At 37.9% G+C, this 19,642-nt stretch overlaps 1 protein-coding gene across 1 annotated transcript in view; it reads left to right on the forward strand.

Annotated features, from left to right (window-relative positions):
- LOC138246093 (testis-expressed protein 47-like) overlaps positions 1–16,924 on the forward strand; it is a 117,509-nt gene extending 100,585 nt beyond the window's left edge. Inside the window, exon 8 of the mRNA XM_069200326.1 lies at positions 15,904–16,924. Coding sequence (XP_069056427.1) covers positions 15,904–15,956 — 53 coding nt within the window. The 3' untranslated portion in view covers positions 15,957–16,924. The remainder of the gene's footprint in view (positions 1–15,903) is intronic.
- Positions 16,925–19,642: the final 2,718 nt, after the last annotated feature.

Consider the following 19,642-nt stretch of genomic DNA (forward strand, 5'->3'; position numbering starts at 1 on the left):
CTTGCACTACGCAGCATGTATAAGAGCGAAGCAACTCTTAAGACAGATTTGTGAAGCCAGGCAAGGCCACCTTTTCTAGCCTTGCCTGACTTGATAAATCTGCAGTAATACAAGGAGGCGATTTGTGATGTGCTGCGCTACTCTAGATTTATCAAGCTATTTATCTGCCCCATGGATTTTGGCATATTACCAGGTTTAACATTGGTAGTAGACCTGGGAATGCATCAAAAACCTACATCTCTTAAGAAGAGGCGTAACAAGGAGAGATACCTATATTGCAAGGGAGCCTGCATGGGCGCTGGGAAAAGCCAGGAATGCGCAATACAATGTTCAATTAAGTATGGTGCATTCCTGCTTTTCCCCATCATCCAGGGCACCGGAGCAATGTTCTTGCTGCATGATATGACAACAAATATGCCCCCTAGTTTAGTGAAAATGGATAGTGATTTTTTTTCTCACTTTTGGGGCACAAAAACTTTGTGACCCGTGCTCCGAGATGAATAGCTGTGACGTTTTACTGTCACTTACAATAATGGATTTCTACAGGTATACTGTCTATTTAACAACCACAGGGTGGAGCCAAATGTCCATAGTTCGGCTTTAAATTGTATTCCCATGTATTATTTTCATGTGCGTGTTTAGATTAGGGGGGTCTACCTTGAACGAGGCAAGTATAGGAGGATTATTTATGTTCTCTAGTCTTGCACATCGATACATTTGATGTGAAGGTATCTACCCCGGGGAGTTTGTTAAAATGTTTTGATGATGGAGGGATGAGACTCAATAGCATGCGTTTCTAAGAATAATTAGTTGTAATTGAATATTGATGCTATTGTCACCCTTTTCAATTGTACAGATTTAATCAACCTTGTAAGAATTAAAGGCTGGTTGAGCCCTTACCCGGATTTGAACCTGTAACTTGGAGGTTACACAGGGATTGCTTATCTAGTGGAAGCTTCCAAAAATCGATTAAATGTAGTTTGTAGATCAGAGCACAGCTGCAGCAACCCGTAGCCGACTTAAACACTTGAAATGTATTCACAGATTTCTAATTACGTTTTAAAGATTACAGTTGATCATTTTTCTACGTAAAAAAACAATATGTGAGTAATAAGTCCTCGGTGTGTGTCTGTGATATTTGGCCTGAGCAGCGTTTACTACAGCAGCGTTTACTACAGCACTGGGTGGTCTGCCAGATCAAAGTTTCATGTTTTGGTACTCTTTTATATCTTGCCTGTACGACAAATGTCGGTGTGGGTGCTGTCCTGCAGACAAGTCTAGACTCAGTGACAGTGCTTTATTTGAGCCGGTGGTTTCCGGTGAGGAGCACCGCACTTATTCTTCTGCCTCAAGCATTTCCTGCGAGCAAAAGACATGTGGGAAAGAAGGAAGAGAAAAACGAAAAAGCGTCACAAAGGGAGAAAACAGAAAGATGCAGGAGTGACCTGAGAGGGCAGGGAGCTGGCTGTAAATGGATTAAAGAAGTTCGAGATGGCTTCAGGATAGCGCTGCCTTAGTATACCGTACTGGCACATTTAATTGCAACAGCCGTGTTTCCGAGGAGATCTTCCTGCGACGTCATTAATGTGATGTTGGTGCTGAGGTGAAATTAATGTGAGGCAGCCAGAAGTAGGAGAGTAGAGATTAGGAGGGTGAGAAGAGGTAGAGGCCAGGAACCACAGATTTTACAGGTAACCCTGATAGCTTTCGTACAGATTGTCTTGGGGTAATTTACAGATGGAGAGGGGGTCTCTGCCTGGCTATCCTGTGAGAGGTCCCGGGTTCACGGGTGTGTTCCAGTCAGTGCTTAATTTGTGTTTGTTGTTTCCGGTGTTGAGCACCGGACTTATTTTTGAGGGTTTGGGCTTATTCTTCTGCCTCAAGCATTATATGCGAGCAAAAGACAGAGATGGGGAAGACAAAAGGAAGAGAAAAACGAAAAGAAGTCACAAACGTAGAAATCAGAAAGCTGCAAGAGTGAGTTGAAGGGGCAGGAAGTGTCTTTTCATGGATTGAAGAGGCCCAAAATGGCTTCAGGATTAGGCTGCCTCAGTATTCCGTGCTTGCACATTTAACTGCAGCAGCCGCGTGTCTAAGAGGAGGGCTTTGGGCACGGCACCTTTTTATTTACAAATTAAGCACTGGTTCCAGTGAACCACCTCCCTTCCTCATTAGGAGAGCTGTGATTGGCAGTGAAACCTCAGATATGTTGTATTTCAGATGAACTGCCAGGATTCTCCCCATTAATCAGCACTCATGGAAGAAAAGAGTCACTCCCTTGTTTGTCTAAAATATTTTCAATAAATATCATTTCAATCACTAGTGAGGAAATGTACACCAAATGAGGTGAACACCAGGGGAAGTAATGAGAAGAGTTCTGAATACCACCTGTAGCCAGTGCGGTTTCAGGTGTTTGGTTAGGTTTATGTCTTGCATGAGGTAATTGACGGGGACAGTTGTCTACTTGCCAGCACTATGCACCACATGTTCAGTCCTGACAGTGTGAACAAGTACTTGACACGAGTGTTGTGGTGCTCATGCATGGGAAGGTTTAGGCACTACACTTGAGGATTTACAGTTTAAGGATTGTCACCTTTATTTTATTGCAGACTTATCTCATGATGGGGTTTCCAGTCAGTTCAACCCGCCTTATGATTAGCCGATGTGAGACCAAGAGCTCCTGTTGTACCGTTGCGGCACCGATGATAGAGAATGGGAGGGTACGAATCTCACTGCTCTTTACTCAGGAAGCACCCGTTTAGTGCCTAGACTCAAGCCAGACGGACAATGGAGGGAATTATACTGTTAAATTTTAACTTGCTTTTATTATATAGCACTTGGGACCGTAATTCTGGCATTCTGTAGTGCCCTATAAAACGAGTATTGCTGTTATGGCATTTTGATGATACTTGGTATATTGGTTCGAAAGAATAAAATACTGTATTGTTCCTGCTTACGCTGAAATCTTTAACATGCAAATTATTAGGAGTGAACTCTTTTAGTGGCTACTAATCATCACTGGTAAGTAATATACACATGCCCTCCTTCTGTTGCTCCTCCAATTTGAGAAAATGCCCCATCGTGCATATACACAGTTTGGGACATCACTGAGACAAAATGCACATTAAACTTGTACTGCAGCATCTGTGCTTTTATTGTCAACAGAGGGCACTTGTATTACGTGGCTGCTGCCTCCAGCACCGTATGCCTACTCATATTGACACTAACTTCAGCAACTGCTGGCTGTAAAGAATTACAGAAGTGTAGAGAGATAGCCAAGCTGCTGAACTACAGCTGTTTTCCAAAGGAATGACAGTGGCCGCTACCCAGAATGGTGCTGTTGCCCTCGTCGACATACGGGGAACATCAGAACAGGGAATGATGCATCAGTCAACAAGTGGGTTTTCCCAGTGAAGAGCCTATTCATCTTTTTTACGAAGTTCGAAGTCCGAAGTTCAGAACAACTATCTCACATTCCCATGCTTCTGTCGTGTGTGTTTAATACCTAAGGGCTGTACAGGGTTCTACCATGCATTTCCAACTTTGACCCCCACCTGCTTCCTGGAAACCTAGAAGACCCACCTCCGATCCAGGTGAAGGATGCTAACACCATGTGATTATTGAACAGAGCAGTTCTCCCAGAACATTAAAGGTCCTAAATCACATTGTCAATAGAGTGACAGCTGCAACTTAAAACTTCCTTAAAAATGAGGGTATCAAGGACAATTTGTAATGGTTCAAAAGGTCTTAACACTAAAGGCAAGTCCTAAGGAGGGTCAAAGATTTTCCTTGGCTGACGGAGTAGCAGGAACAGATAACTAATAGTATTATTGCACCAGCCTTCCGCACAGAGTGCCCCGATTGACGACCATTTTGCTTTCAGGGTGGCTACAGCCGTATGTGTGTGGAAATGTTCCATTTAGAAGGTCAGCGTTTTGGAACTGAAAGGATGCTCAATGATGGGTGCAGACCTGTCTGATGGAAAAAGTCCTTGACTGAAGTCGATTCACTCCTGATACTGGAAACAGACCAAACCTCTCTAACCCTGTTGCCACAATCACCACAGCAACAGATGAAGGCAGAAGCTGGATTAAAAACAAAGCAGGGCACCCTAGAGGAATAGGACAGTGCTGGAGCATCTAAGTTGATACAAATTTGAGAAGCAGACATCATGTCCTCGGTGTCCAGTAGGGAACCACCCTCTTTGAAGAGAAACCATAGTGTAAGGACCTCAAAATAAAATAAGTTGAAAACTGCAAGTTTGGGGGAGCTGGAGCACCATCGATTTACATTGATGCTTCTTCTCCATCGAACTCTAAACAAAGCCCTAAGTTTCAGTGTATGCCAATATCAGTTTTCAACCATTCCCTTAAACACTATCTTGTTTAAGGAAATGACTATTTGAACACTTCATCATTGAGAGTTTCTTCTATGTTCTACACAGTTTTAATGTATACATTTCTTGTTAGTTTTGTTATTTACTGTGCAAACTGTAAGCGGAGTACTGGAAAATAGTTTTTTAGTGATCAGCTATTCCACTTGTTTCTAGGGATGAAACACTCAGTGTAATGCTGAACAGATCCCTACATCGGTAACCTCAAATAAACAATTTGGCCTACGTTTTTCTGAGGTTGCAGCATCTAATGGGTGCTATTATTCTACAACCCCACTTGGCTGACATTGCTACAACATTCCCTTGTGCCAAAGTAAACTATGTTCCAAAAATGTAAGGCAAAGATTGAAAATATGCAAATCCTTGCAGCCACATACTGGCAAATGTTCCTTTTTGTACTTGTTTCACCCTGATTCTGTTTAAGCTACAATGGCACCTACCACAAAGCAACATCATATTCAAACTTTGATCTTTGATCACGCATCTATAGATTTAGTAATCTTACACACTAGTTTGAAAAACACCTACGAGTGTATCACTCTAGCAACGAATGCCTGCTCAAGGGTAAAGCATGCCCAATCTATACTTGCTTATTTGCTGGAAGAGCATCTTAACTTCACAAAATCACAAAAAAACCCAAATTTTCCTAAACACTCCTACTCTGCTCTTAACTAGAAATTTGCAAAACTGAGACATTTGTTTCAGAAAATTATGTAAAATTGCACAAAGAGTTACAAAATTAAATTTGGGATAAAAATTCTTCCAAGATACCATCAAGAGGGCGGTTTCAGGATAACTGTCTTCTGCAAGACATTTTCCACTTGGACCAGTTTAACACAGAATATATTTGTGTGAACTTCAGGGCTGCAAAATATGAAGACTTTCACAAATGTCGCATAAAATACAAAGAAAGTTGAGCCTTTTTTTGGTTTAATGAAAAATGCTGAGACTACTTCTGATTCTGTAAGTACTTTAGGGGTTATTTAGACTAGGCATATTCTCCACAGTACTGGACAACTCCAGCCCTCCTTGTTTACAGTTCTCCACCTGCCTACAGTGGCACTGGAACTTGGGGTCCTGGACGTGCTGCAGCACACCCATATATATGTATATGTGTATGTATGTATGTATATATTGTATTTCTATAGGGTGAACCTAACTAAAAGGCATGGGAACAAGAAGATAAATTTGTAAGAGTTCAGACAGAAAATAATCAATAAGAAGGCCGTTGAATTGTTTCTTCTGTGGAAGCATTTGATATTCGTCCAAAGACAGAGGAAAATGTCAGACTACATCTGCCAAAGTATTGCCATTTATTGTAACAATTAGATCTGCATTGATGGTTTGTTTCTTTAGGTCAGAGTAGGATACTTTTATATATTGAATTTATTGAATTCCAGGAACGTATGAAAAGGCAAGGCAACTAATTGTGATAGATACATGGCAATAAAAAGGTTGTCTTGTAATGCTGAAACATGAGTGTCCGAAGATTTCAGTAAGTTGAAATCAAACCAAGACACATTCATTTTAATTTTGTATGATGCACACAAATATATTGTGTTTACTTAAAGTATTTATTTATTATTGTAGCTGTTCTGTATCTTAATATATCCTGTTTCTATTTGAATTCTGGTGGAGGTTTTCAGTGTTTTACATTTTTTTTTTTTATATTTTGCCCTGTAAGTATTCCTGAAGATGACGAATTTACAGCACTTACAAAGAACTTACCTTTTTATTTCCTTCCATCTTTTGTTCATTTGTATAGTTCATTCTTTCTCCCTTCTTTCCTGCTATGAATTATCTTCTCCGTATGTGTTCCTTATATTTGCTCTTCTAAGACACTTTACATTATTTCTCTGCCAATTTTATGTCCCAGGACTAAAATTCATTTTCCAGCAGTCCAGTCCCACCTTCTACCCATGATGCACATCAATAGGGATATGTTTGCACCCCATTCAAATTTGATTGCAGCAGATAAAAAGGTTAACCAGAGTGTCTAACAGTGTCTTGCTGATCCAGTCTTCAGAAAAATGACAATGATCTGATGACATATGATTTTCTACTTGGGACATTAATCTATATTGTGTGGTGCTCCATGTTCTGTTATTATAATCCAATGTGACAATAGCTTCTTCTTCGTCTAGAGCTATCAAGAAAACACTGGGCTAATACATGTAGTAGTGTTTCCTGATCCGAGTGTGTTCCTCCTTTGTATGGTCATAGAGGAGATGTCTGCTTAGGAATTAATCTGGAGTTTTAGGCTTAGTGGAATTATATTTATTCTGGAAGAGTCTGTACGGAGAGCACTCTTTGTTCATACAACTTTGGTAATTCTGCATTCAGAAAGCAAAGCTTTGTTCCACTCTCAGTGAAAGGGGATGACTCCCTTTTTCTCTTGACTAGAAAGATGCTCATACTTCATTTGTGATTCTGTTAGCCACTACACAGTGTTCAGTGCAGTGAGCTGAATCCATATGAGGTGAGTCCTGCTCCCAAAGAGGGTATGGAAAAAGGTCCACAGTTGTTCCAGTGTCCTGACAAATAGTCAAAATTGACCATAAGGGTCATGGCTGGAGCATTTATCAGAGAAATGTGTAAAAGTTCTACACTGTACCAGGTCTCATTTTTACCTTGTACAAGTAATTAGATGAGAGGTAAACCAGAGCAGAAATGTTACTAGTGCATTAGAGATTTACCCTTCAATGTATTGCTTTCTTCTAAATGCTTTTCACAGTGTTTCTATTTACCGTATCATCTTAGGCATTCCTGATCATTTATGTGTATTGAATGATTCATTATTTTTTCAATCTTCTTTATTGTGTGGGTAGTGTAGCAGGTATTTGATTATTTCAATGCTCATGTGCTTAAGTGTCCCTTTTGGGCTCTGATTCATTTGTTTACATTGCCTGGAATATTTGTTACAAGTAGGCTGTCAGAAGTACACACCAAGTCTGTTCACTGTCAAGCACTACAACAATAAAACCAACTAGTGCTCCTTATATGTTTGGTTATATGTTTATTAAACTCACACTCCTCTTCAAGTAGCACAATTAATTAACAACTTTGCAAATAGACTGTACAATGTTGAAGTATAAAAATAACACACAAATTAATTTTATTAATATACAGTTAAAACAATCTCTCAGGAGATGGAACAGCTAAGTGGGTTAGTAATTCAGAGGTTTGGATACTCTACTTGCCCTCCGCAGAGGTGTAAACCTTCCCATGTATTCACCTCGATATTTGAAGGTACTTAGGAAGTTAGGCAAAGTGGCTATTCAGACTATGCCCTATGCTGCAAAGCACTGCCCAGCAATGGCTTTGCCCACATTCCTCAGTTGCTTAAATAGGGTTACTATATTGGTTGATGTCAATAAGACACCATATTGTGTCCAGTCATAGGCTTTGATTTAATTAATCAGTACATTCTGAGAATTATAGTACAGAACCTGAGAACAATGCCGTGTAAAAGAAAATGACAACCAGATGGCCAATACCAGTTAGGGAGCATTCATTAGCACAGGGCACAAAACTGTGCTTGGATAAAATGCTCTGTGCACAGCATTTTGGGTGGTTCCCCGCTGCCAAATATTAAAAAAACACAGATCCACAATATATTTCTGAGAAATACTTTTCCATCACAAATAAGCTTTACAGAGCACACGGTGTTTTTTAAAGCAGTGTTATTTAGCACTAGAGGCTGAGTTATTTATGTTACTTTCCAACAACTCCATAATCTTGAGGGCCATTACTTCTGGCACAGCACATATATTGACTGGTACTTCTGCATGGGTCAGTGCTTTTGCACAAGACAATTTCTGAAACTACACATAGCTGCAGAATACTAATGCATCAAGGGGCACTATTGAAAATTACAACCTACGACATCATTTACAGATGTTAATATAAGATCTGTCCTTGGTTTTGTGGCTTTTGTTTGCATATTGTAAATTGATCTAGAGAGTGAATAGCACGCTTACACCTCACTCAACAAAATTTAGTAATTGTTTCTATAATCCCTGAGGTAATGGCTAATGACCTCTCTTATTTCTTGTCTTGAAGGCCAAACAATGGAAGGGTTCCTTTACAAGAAAGAGAGGAAATTACTTTACCAGTTGTAGAATTCTGTAGCACCTTCTCTGAGGCACAATCAGTTTTCTAGGTGTGCTAAACTATTTAGGAGAGTTCAAGAATGGGCACACTAATATTTGAGTCTTCCTGCGACCACTTTACTCACTATACACATTTATATGGAATAACCACAAATGTAAGTTGTTTGTGGAAGCTGCTTTGTTGTAGGTGTGAGTACATAGTGCAAATAATCATTTAGATTCTAGAGTTTCCCAGGTCTAACTATAACTATAAGTTGGCAGAGCAATTAAGACTTCACTTTTTTCAAACAGAAAATGAGCTGTAACTCCATTAGTTGTTCTGGTGACTTCAGTGATAAATAATCTCTCAATAAATGACAATACCTTACCTCATCATTTTTAACAATACATTGGTAAAGATTGGTTCTAAAATGTACTGGACATTTAGAAAGTGAGCTGTAAATCCATTGGCTGTTCTGGTGACTTCTTACCTCATCCCTTTTAACAATACATTGGTAAAGATCGGTTCTACAATATTCTGGACCTGTATTACTCAACCTCCTCAACTGGGTCAGGTCCTTTGGTACACTCACTCTTCAGAGCTTCTATGACCAGTGAAATTACATTGATAGCCAGTGTCCCTACTCTGAAAAGTGTCCCAGTACCACTGACTGTCTTGTGGAGGTCTTTTTGTCTTGAGAGAAGCTATCACCATGGCGGATCCTCTGAAAGGTCTAGTTGCTCATCAAACTTTTTTGTTCTTCCAAAAACAAATCCCCAAATGTGGGATTTTAAGTTTGGAAAAGGAGTGACTAATGACCCTGGGACCTTAAGAGTTTCTTCTCTGGATGTGGTGGACAGGATACTCTGTCACATTTGTGGCAAAGTACCCTTTTGCAAAAATCTAAAAATATCTGTGGATTTATCTCTACATATTATGGAATGTAATGAATGAAACTGATTTGATGTTGAATAGTATTCCTTTGACTAAAATTAAGAAGGAAATAGACCATGCAAACTGTACACCTCATAATCGATTTTGTGGATAAAATTGTTCATTACAGCTGAAAAACATTTATATTCAAGTTTCAGTTTTTACAAATACATTGATTACTATTTTGATGCTCAAAAAATAAATTTCAGCCACTTTTATGTAAAAAAGTCATAACATGCAGGTAAATATATAGATGGTTTTTGGTGAACTACTGTTTGTCATAATTATTTTTGATTAGCATGAAAAATACAACCACTTGAATTTCTTCTTATTCACTGTGGCTCCTGTGCCAGTGGCAAGGTTATGGATTGCATGAAATTTGCTGCAAGACTGTGAGGACAGAATATGGTCACAACAATATTGAGGGGAAAAATGTCGAAAGATAAGTTTCTATATATTTTCTGTACCTAACATATACGTACCTTGGTGATATATATCTTCAAGATATGTAGATGTGGAGTTAAGAATAGTGAATCCTGATCTTACTCTGTGCACTTACCTGTTCAATATTTTGTCCCTTGATATTATGGTAATGAGATTTGGCCCATTGATATTTGGGTTTTGATATTACCGGCCGCAGTTGCTTCATTGAGGGATTGTTGATCTTCAGAAGGAATGCATACAAACGTACCCACAATAATAAATTGCAATGATTACATTTGGTGTATTTTACTTTAAGGACATGTGTTTGGAAGTTACAACATATCATCTGTGTAGGTCTCTCAAGGTACAGTAAGTCTTCATAGAAATGTGCATGTCAGCACTTGCATGGTTCCAGTTTCATGCATGTGTATTCATTGTCTGTCTGTAACATCTACTGTGTTACTACCCACAAGACTGTAGTTAATCAGTGCATGTTGGTTTTTAGAAATATCCATGCTAGTAACTAATACTACTCCAGAAATATTTATGCATTAGCTATTGAATGGGATTTCCAAACTCATAAAGCTTTATACATGCATAATGCTCTAACCTGAATGGAAATGCTCAATTCTTTTTTTCACAGTAGTGCCTCTTAATGGTTTTCAAAATAGCCTGGGGATCTTAATTTAGGAAGCAGTTGTTGTTGTTCCAATATAAATGACCCAAAGTGGTCTATTTTCAATTCTGCCTCGTCTACTTCTACTGAAGAAGGAGAAATTGTTATGCCAGGTCATATGATCTGTCCCTCATTGGTTCTACAGCCTTCAAAGAAGTACTTTTATTTTTGTCGTGTATAAAAACCATTACAGTGGCCATCTTGTGGTGCAGCCTGATTTAATGTTTAGAAACTTTTGTTTCACTATTTAAAAAAAATGAAATAATCTCATTGGTCATTCAGCTAAGTGCTTTTGAAACAAATATTCTATTTTGTATTAGAGGCCATTTTAAGTGTTGTCTGCCTTGTACCTAAACTAACCCCGGGTGCATTTTAATAAGTCTAAAGGTAGATCTTACCAGAGGAACTTTGACAATGAGAAGCTTAGTAGCTAGCAGTGAGTTTTAAAAACGTTTGTATAGAAAAGTTAAGGGTGGCCTCGCTAGTTAGGCTATAAACATATGTCATTGGAGACTGGTTGGTTTAATAAATGACACTGTGATGGCCCCTTAGCCAGCTACTGTTAGTTTTCAAATGTGAGTGGGATACTTCCCCCATTAGTCCAGTTCATAAATATAATCTCTAAAACTAACCTCATATGTATTACATTTGGATGTGTTGAAGTTGTGATATAATGGGTGCATTCAGATTCCCATGGACTATTAGAGTAATTTCTCATTCTTCCTGGCAAGCCAGTCCTTCTGAAAATCTTATAAAGTTAAATAATCAATTGCACACTAGGCACAAATGACTGTCTCATTTGCAGTCCTAGCAGCCTTTCAGATGATTTACTTTCACTGTCCTTTTATGGGTACAGTTGATATCTCCAAAAATGAGCGACAGTACAGAATGACTGTTGAGCCTACTTAGTCATATAAGTGCCAAGAAAAGATTAATAACAAAATGCCACCTGACGAGAAAGATCATTTTAAGTTGTTACTTACAATGTAGATAAAACATTGATGAGATGAGAAACAATAAAGAAGTGATTAAGCAAATAAAGAACAGCAGAAAACAATATAGAAGCATACAAAATAAAAGGAGAGAAAAAAAGGGAGATCGAAAAAGTAGAACACTTAGGAAAGTAATGTAATCATTCACCATTTGCCATTGAACGGTTGACTCAGCATTCAATGGTGCATGTTTAGAGTCTGAAGTTTAATTAAAAAATGCATTTTAATTATAACTAAACAATGTAAAACCTTTTTAGGTCTACTCTTTCAGCAGTGTCATCTTGTAAGATGATCATGATGAAAATCTCTGAATCATTTTGTGTAGAACGCCTAAAGACGAGATAATTTGTACCAAAAATTATTAACTTTATTTCAGTAGAAGTATCTTCTTCAACTATTTTAGAGACAGCAGGTCACAGAAGAGTCAGCTTGAACAGTATTCCATTTGTTGCACAAAGGAAAACAGTTAACACTTGATGAAAATGGCCATCGGACAACATTGCTTCTTTCTCAATGTTGTGCACAAAGAAAACATGGCATGAAAGAGGATAAAGTATCCACATGACATTTTTCAGAGTATTTTAGTTTATCCTTGTTTTAAAAGTAAAGGATTCAGTAGACAAAATTGATGTGGTAAGATGTATTCCTCATATAATAATCACTGTGCAAATCCTGTGTTCCTTGTAAAATAACTTATGCAAACCGTAAATCAAGTGCCCTATTCCTAAGCAATAAAAAAAGCCATATTTAGAAAAAAGGTCTTAAATATCACAAAAAAGTATTGAATAGCTCTGAGGAGTTGGGTTTCTATTTGAGTGTCAGTTGAGAAATGCCCCCCCTGAACAAATAAAAGTTCTAGAGATTTTGCACCAGGCTTTCACCTCTTTAGTGTTATTGTAAAAACCATCAGTAACATCAAATCGTTCTTTGTTGGGATTTGATGAAAAATTGTCGGTATCCTATGCCAAAGTTCAAATGAATCCAAACTTATTTTAGAAGCTCAGTGCTTGAGGTGCTTATTGCCAGTAGATCGTGTGAGACAACCCTTTTAAGACTGAATCTATCCGATTTTGAAGAGCAGAACAGTTCAAAGTCTTTGCATTGATCTGACAACAATGCAGCCAAAACTTAATCTACAAATTTGGTATAGTTTTATGCCAATATTATATTTTTAAAATTATATCTTCATTAAAAATATATTAGTAATCATGTTCTGTGAACAAAACACCAGGCATGATGTGAGGCTTGTGCAAAGAGTAATAATAATTAGGTTTATGTAGGTCTGTGAGAGCACGATTTTGCAAGTAGTTGTCGAATTTCCCTAAGTAGAGAAAACCAAATGTTTATTCCAAGGCATCAACAGCGGAAATGTATCAAAATTTAGAAATTTCCAAGCCACTACTTCTATTTTTCACATGTGCGGGGTATATCCAGAACACTTACCAAAATCTTTAAAGACTTTAATAGATTTAAAAAAAGCAGAACTAGAATAATTTTGGAAAAAATGAAGTCCTTCTCAATTGTACAGCATGGAGAGATGAGAAATAGCAGAACTGATGTTGACTGTCATGATTTATGAGTGAAAGGTTTGGTGTAAATGGAAAATAATGCTGACCAGAGCAGACAGCAACGTATTGTGTCTCTGCCTATTGCAAATGATGAACCAGTTGTTTAATGTATTCAAGATTTTCCAATCAAATGTAAGTGTAATGATTGTACTAACCTAACACAACTACCAGGAAAGTCCTATGAACATTTGAGAACCATGAGAAAAATCTGAGTGACACAGACTAAGGCTTTCATGGAATCAAAATTAATAATGCACAAAGAACCCAAATAAATGGTAGTAAAGGGTAGAACAGCTAATACCTTAAACCATTTGCTGCACAGATACATACCTGTGATAAACCCTAATTTATCCATGAGTATTAAGTCTGAAACAGTTCTGTTCAAAATTACGTTTTTTGCAAATTCTTCTGAATCGTATTTTATCAGTCCAATAGGAAAAAAAGAAAATTATACTAACACATCTTTATGTTTTGGGGTATTTTACGTAGATCAAAATAATGTTGTTAATATTTCCAAAACACCTGGTTGAATGATGAGCTATCATTTGGTGGAAAATAAGTCAGGATTCATAGTTTACATGTTTGAAAGGCCTTTTATGAACTATTCAATGCAATCTAAATCAATAGGAGCAATCATTACTTTAAAAGCATGTGGAGGTTACATTGCACAGGACGAAGATTTTAGGAGTGATATAATTTATTTCTCAGTCATACAAATATATTATTATGGATTGGAAACAACTCCACAAAAACACTGAGATTTCTTGCTCATACACTACTTTACCAGAAGTCATGTCTTTATTTTCTTTCAATTGTGGATTTCATCCTTTTATCTATTTTTGGGTAGAAAATAACTGCCTACAATTATCTCCATATTCACATGTTGAGAAAAGAGATGCACAACTAGCATTATTTAATGTCTATAGGATATGACCATAAAATTGATTTAAGCAGCCAATACATATTCACCCAGTTACATAAAGGCCTACCAACATACTAAAGAAATAGACTTAATTAGGCCACTTTGGGTCAGGGTAAAATTAATGTGTATTAATATGTCAGTTGCGATGGTGCCACATTTGCCACTTTTAAACCACTGCATCTAACAAAGTCCTAGGATTGAGGAATTCCTCATGGACACCACTTCCATCTCAATGTCCAAAGCGCCCACAGGGTTTCTGACTTCACCCGTCTCAAGTCAGTTCCCCATTCAATATACCTTATGGTGTTGTTTCTGTCTGTGTGAAGCTGCCTCCCTGCTAGTCTCAGTACTTTTCCATTCTCCCGCATTCCAATTCTCTGGTTGCTTAAGTCCCATTGTTTACATTGTGACTATTATACCCACTGCTCATCTAATTTACCATCAGCCATATACCAGCTTGAGTCCATTCCTTCCTGACCTCATCGTATGTGTTTTTTCTGCACCATTCACCACCTGCATATGAGGTCATCTGCCTCACATTTCACCTTCTTGCCCTGGTGCAAAGTGACAAAAGAGATGATATAACTTTGATTCAGTCACTTAAATGGTCATGCTGAAACTGGTATGTACCTACCAGTCTAACTGTGACCACTAGTGTAACACACTGTTGCCTAATAAATGCTGCTCTGTGGGCTATTGAGATAACCTAGTGCTGAGCTGAGCTAAAGAAAAGCAAATTGTTTTCTATGTATGCTCTCAGGCTTCCCACTTATTCCCTCTTTAAAATCATATAATTGCTTATGTAATCAATAGATGCCCACTAGCAGAGGCAGGCAGCAGTCTTTGATTCTCTCAATATTTTTTAAGTTCCTTTCCCATAATTGGTCAATTTAACACAACAAATGGTTAAGCCAAAGTAGGTAACTGTGTAACCATACTGTCTATTAACCTAGAATGTTGCCGTAAATTTCCACAGATCATTAATGTTCGTAAATCTTGATAAAGATAAACACTTAATTAACTTTACTGCTCATAGACATGTGTGAGAAAAGAGAAATAGACTACTCAAACACCTCAGTTCTATAGAACAACACATTTAAACAGACATCAAACAAAAGCAAAACATCGCAGAATCCTTTTTTCAGCATAATTGCAACCACAATTCAAAAACATTATGCCATAAATATATGTGAAATTGTACTTCATTACTATTTATTATTGAAAGTTCAAAACTAAGTGTTTGCCATCAATTGCAGAAAGAAGTAGTACCAAATGTGTAATCGTAATGATGTTGAGTCAGTTCACTAAAAGTATAATGCCAGTGGATGACCATACCAATACTAATACCAATTTATTAGCAAATAAATGGTTCATGAAAATTCTTTTTTTTAACACACAACTAGAAAATGAGTTCAATTACTATACCCTGTGCTACAAACCTGCTGCATGCCTCCTTAAAATGAGATTTTATTCTGACAGCACTTTATGAAAATGAATCTCAGGCCGTGATCTTTCTTTCTAGAAAAAGAGATTAGCAAGGTTTAGCCGAGAACAGTCCTATGACGAGCTGCTTAATTCCATTCGTAAAAAGCAACAGCAAATGAAACTGAACATTAATGCACTTATTAAACTACATATAAACGTGATTTGAACTGGAGGCTTAAAGAAAGAACATTTTTAGCTTAGAAAGAATACATGAGTCACACTATAGTGAATATCACTCCATTGAATGACCTCTTCAAAAACAGGCTAATAATAATTATACCACTATGAATAAGAATAATATAGGGTTATTGACATTCATCTTTTTGTATTTGTATTAGTTTTATTAGTTTATTCCATAATCACAACAAAGATCATGCCACTTTTTTATTCTCACATTGATACCTGCTTTTCTTTTTCAGATGTTGTGTGGCCACCTCCAGTTCCAATAAAACCATTAGAAATGAGTTCTTAGCAACATCATGGAATCAAATCGAACTATTATCAGATGTCAGCAGTATGTTCACAGATGTGGAATTGTATATAGACCTTTAATTATTGCATTGTGAACATTCCTTGGACTCTGAGAGAACTCTTTCTTGACAGACCTGCCATGAAGTAATCCGTGGGCATTGAGGAACAAATACCAGTTATGTTTTAAATGCAGTGGTAGATTCTTTCTGCATGCTAATAAACAAATGGTGATGGAAGATTACAGAAGCATGAATCAAAATACTTAGTATTTTTTTTAACTCTTCAGGACAAAGTCCACTGGACTCAACACGTAGTGTCAACCTTATGTGTATATGAAAGTCTCTTGTTACATGTGACCTATGCTTTATGTGCAGTGTTCTTGTGTTTAGTTTGACCCTAGTACAGGGCTTTCCAAAGTAGTAAAATATATCACTTCGTTAAAGCATGCATTTCATATGATAAGTGATTTATTTATAAAGTAGTAACTCCCATGGTTCAAAAATGTTGTAAGAGAAGCTGCTGTTGGTGCTGCTTGCTGCAAACACTGGGGAAGTGGTGTAGCATCACCCAGTACTGAAGGTAGCCCAGATTGCTTCTGTTGATATATTCCATGTTTAAATAAATTGATAAGTTTTATATCACACATATTCATATTCAGCATTCATTCTCTTTTCCAGTCATTTCATTTTGCTTTTAAGTGCATGGAAATACATTGTTAAATCATTTTAGTGGAATTAATATGTACAGAAATGTACAATAATATGACAATAAACATATGTATATTTGCCTATGAGTAATTTATGAATGACTAGATTCAAAATTAGTAAAACATAACAATATTTTAACTTGACACACAAATCCTAACTGTGTATTGACTGCAGTTAAAACGAAAAAAAAACTAGGCTTGTATGCTTAAATGGAGTTGTTTTTACTTAACCGTACACCGTTAGGTAAATGTACAACTTTATACATATGAAAAATAAATACTTAATGATAATGCTTGCTTTGGCTCAAATATTGTTTCTAGCTTGATAATATTGTGAACTCAACTGCTCAACTGTAGTTCAGATTCGGTTGATATACTAATGTTTTACCGATGTGTAACTGTTAAGACAAGTCAAAGGGAGATATGGGAAACCACATTTCTGACAGATGCTTCTAGCCACATATTCATCACCTGTAGAATATCTGCTGACACCAGGCTGGGTTGGGAAGATATTTCAGCATAGTCCTTTTGAACCAGTAGGTAGTGTTACGAGAGACTGCACTGACTCCACTTCGCACCTTTGATGGTTGGAGTTGATATAAGTAACCTCGAAGCATGCTAACATCAGTTCCTTTCTTTCTGCGCCCTCGTACGTGAATCCGGAGTTAGCTACTAACATTTTCAGTAGACAAGCTTTTTCTCCACAAAATTTCTTTCCAGTATGAAAGGGAACATAGCCCCTTTAAAAATGACAGGGTTTAAGCCTTGTAAGCTTTGCAGGGACTGTTGCAAACAAATATCTGTGAGAGACCCAGAAGAAGTGTTTCTCTGGTGTTTGATTTGGGCCAGGAGCCCATATTATGCAAGAAATGTGCCCTGATACACCATAAGGTCATCCAGGAATGTGAAGCTAAGCTGTACGTCTCAAAGCACTGCAGGAAGTCAATTTAGGCCTCTTCCATTCAAAGTCGAGATCATGTACCTGTTCCTGCTCTTCAGACTGTCCCCACAACAGGTTGTCATCGCAGTTCAAGTCTTTGGGTAAGTCTGAAAAGAAGCATGAAATGTCCAAATGGACCCCTTCCCAACCTCGTCACTCTCCATCTGAGAACTCACAAGAATGTCAAGTTACTGACTCAGTCACCACATGGGCCCACTGCTGTCTTTTTTTTGCCTATTTGAGGTAGTTCAGGCTTAGCCTCCATAACTTTTTGTCAAAATAGGCTATCCATTCAATCTAATTTGCAGGGGCGGCTCCTCCGCTAAGGCAGAGGAGCATCGCCCCAATGGGCTGTAGAAAAAGGAAAAATAAAATGATAATAACACTATGTTGTTATAGCTTTATTTTTCCTGGGAGTAAGAGATGGGGCAGGGCTGGGCTGGAGGGGAATGGAGGAGGGCTGGGGGAGGGATATGTGCACCACAAGGTGCTCATGTTCGTTCTGCTGGCCATGCTGGGCCGGCCAAACAGACATGCTCACTTTGCATGTTTTCTACCTGGATGTATTGCACAGCCGAGGGGGGAACATGCCCAGGCTCCTACTCCCAGTCTGAGTGGTGAAGCAGGCCACTCAGACCAATCACAATGCTGCTGTCATGTTGGTGACAGCAGCATTGTGATTGGCTGGGACCCTGTGTGCAGCTGGGAAGAGGACGGAGGGGAGACAAACGTGTCTCCCCGAGAAGGTAAGTGTTTTTTTTCAATTTTTTTTTAAACTCCCCTCAGCCCACCACCCCTGTTCAGTTAGAAGCGCCACTGCAAAATTTTCTTTTTTTCAAACATTCTGGAGGTTCTAAAGGTACTCAGGATTTGTGGATTCTCCTGAAGGAGACCGAGAAAATAGGCAAAATAGTGCTACATGTTTAGTTTTTTGGAAAAAATTGAAAAAGTGTTCTGGATAAAAGTGTCTGTTTCCATAAAAATTGCATCAACAAAAGGTTTGATGTGCTAAAGTCATCATCTTCCCAGCTTTCAAGAACATGCAGAGCTGAATCAAACAAAACAATTTTTTACTACAATTTTGGTATTTTTCAAAGAGGTAGCCCATTTTTCCTATTTTTTGTGCTTTCAAACTACTTCCAGTTTGGGGTGTAAACTAGTGTAAAACCTATGCGTGATCCAGGATAGCTATATAATCTCTGAAAAGTAGACACAATTCCAAATTCGGCAAGCAGTCATATGTGTAGATCCCTCAAGGTTTACTCAAAGAAACAAAAATTTGAAATAAATATTGAAAACTAGTAGGGAAAAACAGCAATTTGTGAAAATTCATCTGTATCTTTTTGTCATGATGGCCAATTTACAAAAGCAATGCTCTGTTACGTTTACTACACCCTTTTATTTTTGGGGATAGATATTGTTTCTAGGTTCTCCAAGAACCCGAGGTACCCAGAGCCAACACCTGAGCTGCACGGTACAAAGGTTTTTCATTGTGTACTGAATACAGACTAATTCATATGGTGAAATATGTATTGTGAAAAATAAGTATCAAGGAAGTTATTTTTAGGAATTGGCAGAAGATGTGGAGTTTAGGCTTATTGGTTATTTGTACATCTCTGAATTTGTGGGTAACGGTATGAGCATATGATTTAGATCAGATTTTTCAAAATGTCTTTGTTCTTACACTCTGTCTTACATTTGGAAGGCACAAATGCATCCAGCATGTCTTTTGATAAAATGTATACCTCACTTATGTGGGTAGGCCTAGTACCTGCAACAGGGAACAGCCCAAAACACAACAAGGACACATCACATTTTTCCACTCAGAACTGACCCATTTTTTTGCAAAAGGGATAGCTGTGGATATTGGGCTCAAGCTCAGCCGGCACCTTGGGAAACCTAAAAAACCTGTACATTTTCTGAAACTAGACACTTAGGCGAATCCAGGGTGGGGTGATTTGCATGGCTCTCACTAGATTGTTTTACCCAGAATCCCTTGTGAACCTCAAACTTTGACTAAAAAAACCACATTTATTTTACA

This window comes from Pleurodeles waltl, chromosome 7, assembly GCF_031143425.1.
Source record: "Pleurodeles waltl isolate 20211129_DDA chromosome 7, aPleWal1.hap1.20221129, whole genome shotgun sequence".
In the NCBI taxonomy this organism is placed as follows: domain Eukaryota; kingdom Metazoa; phylum Chordata; class Amphibia; order Caudata; family Salamandridae; genus Pleurodeles; species Pleurodeles waltl.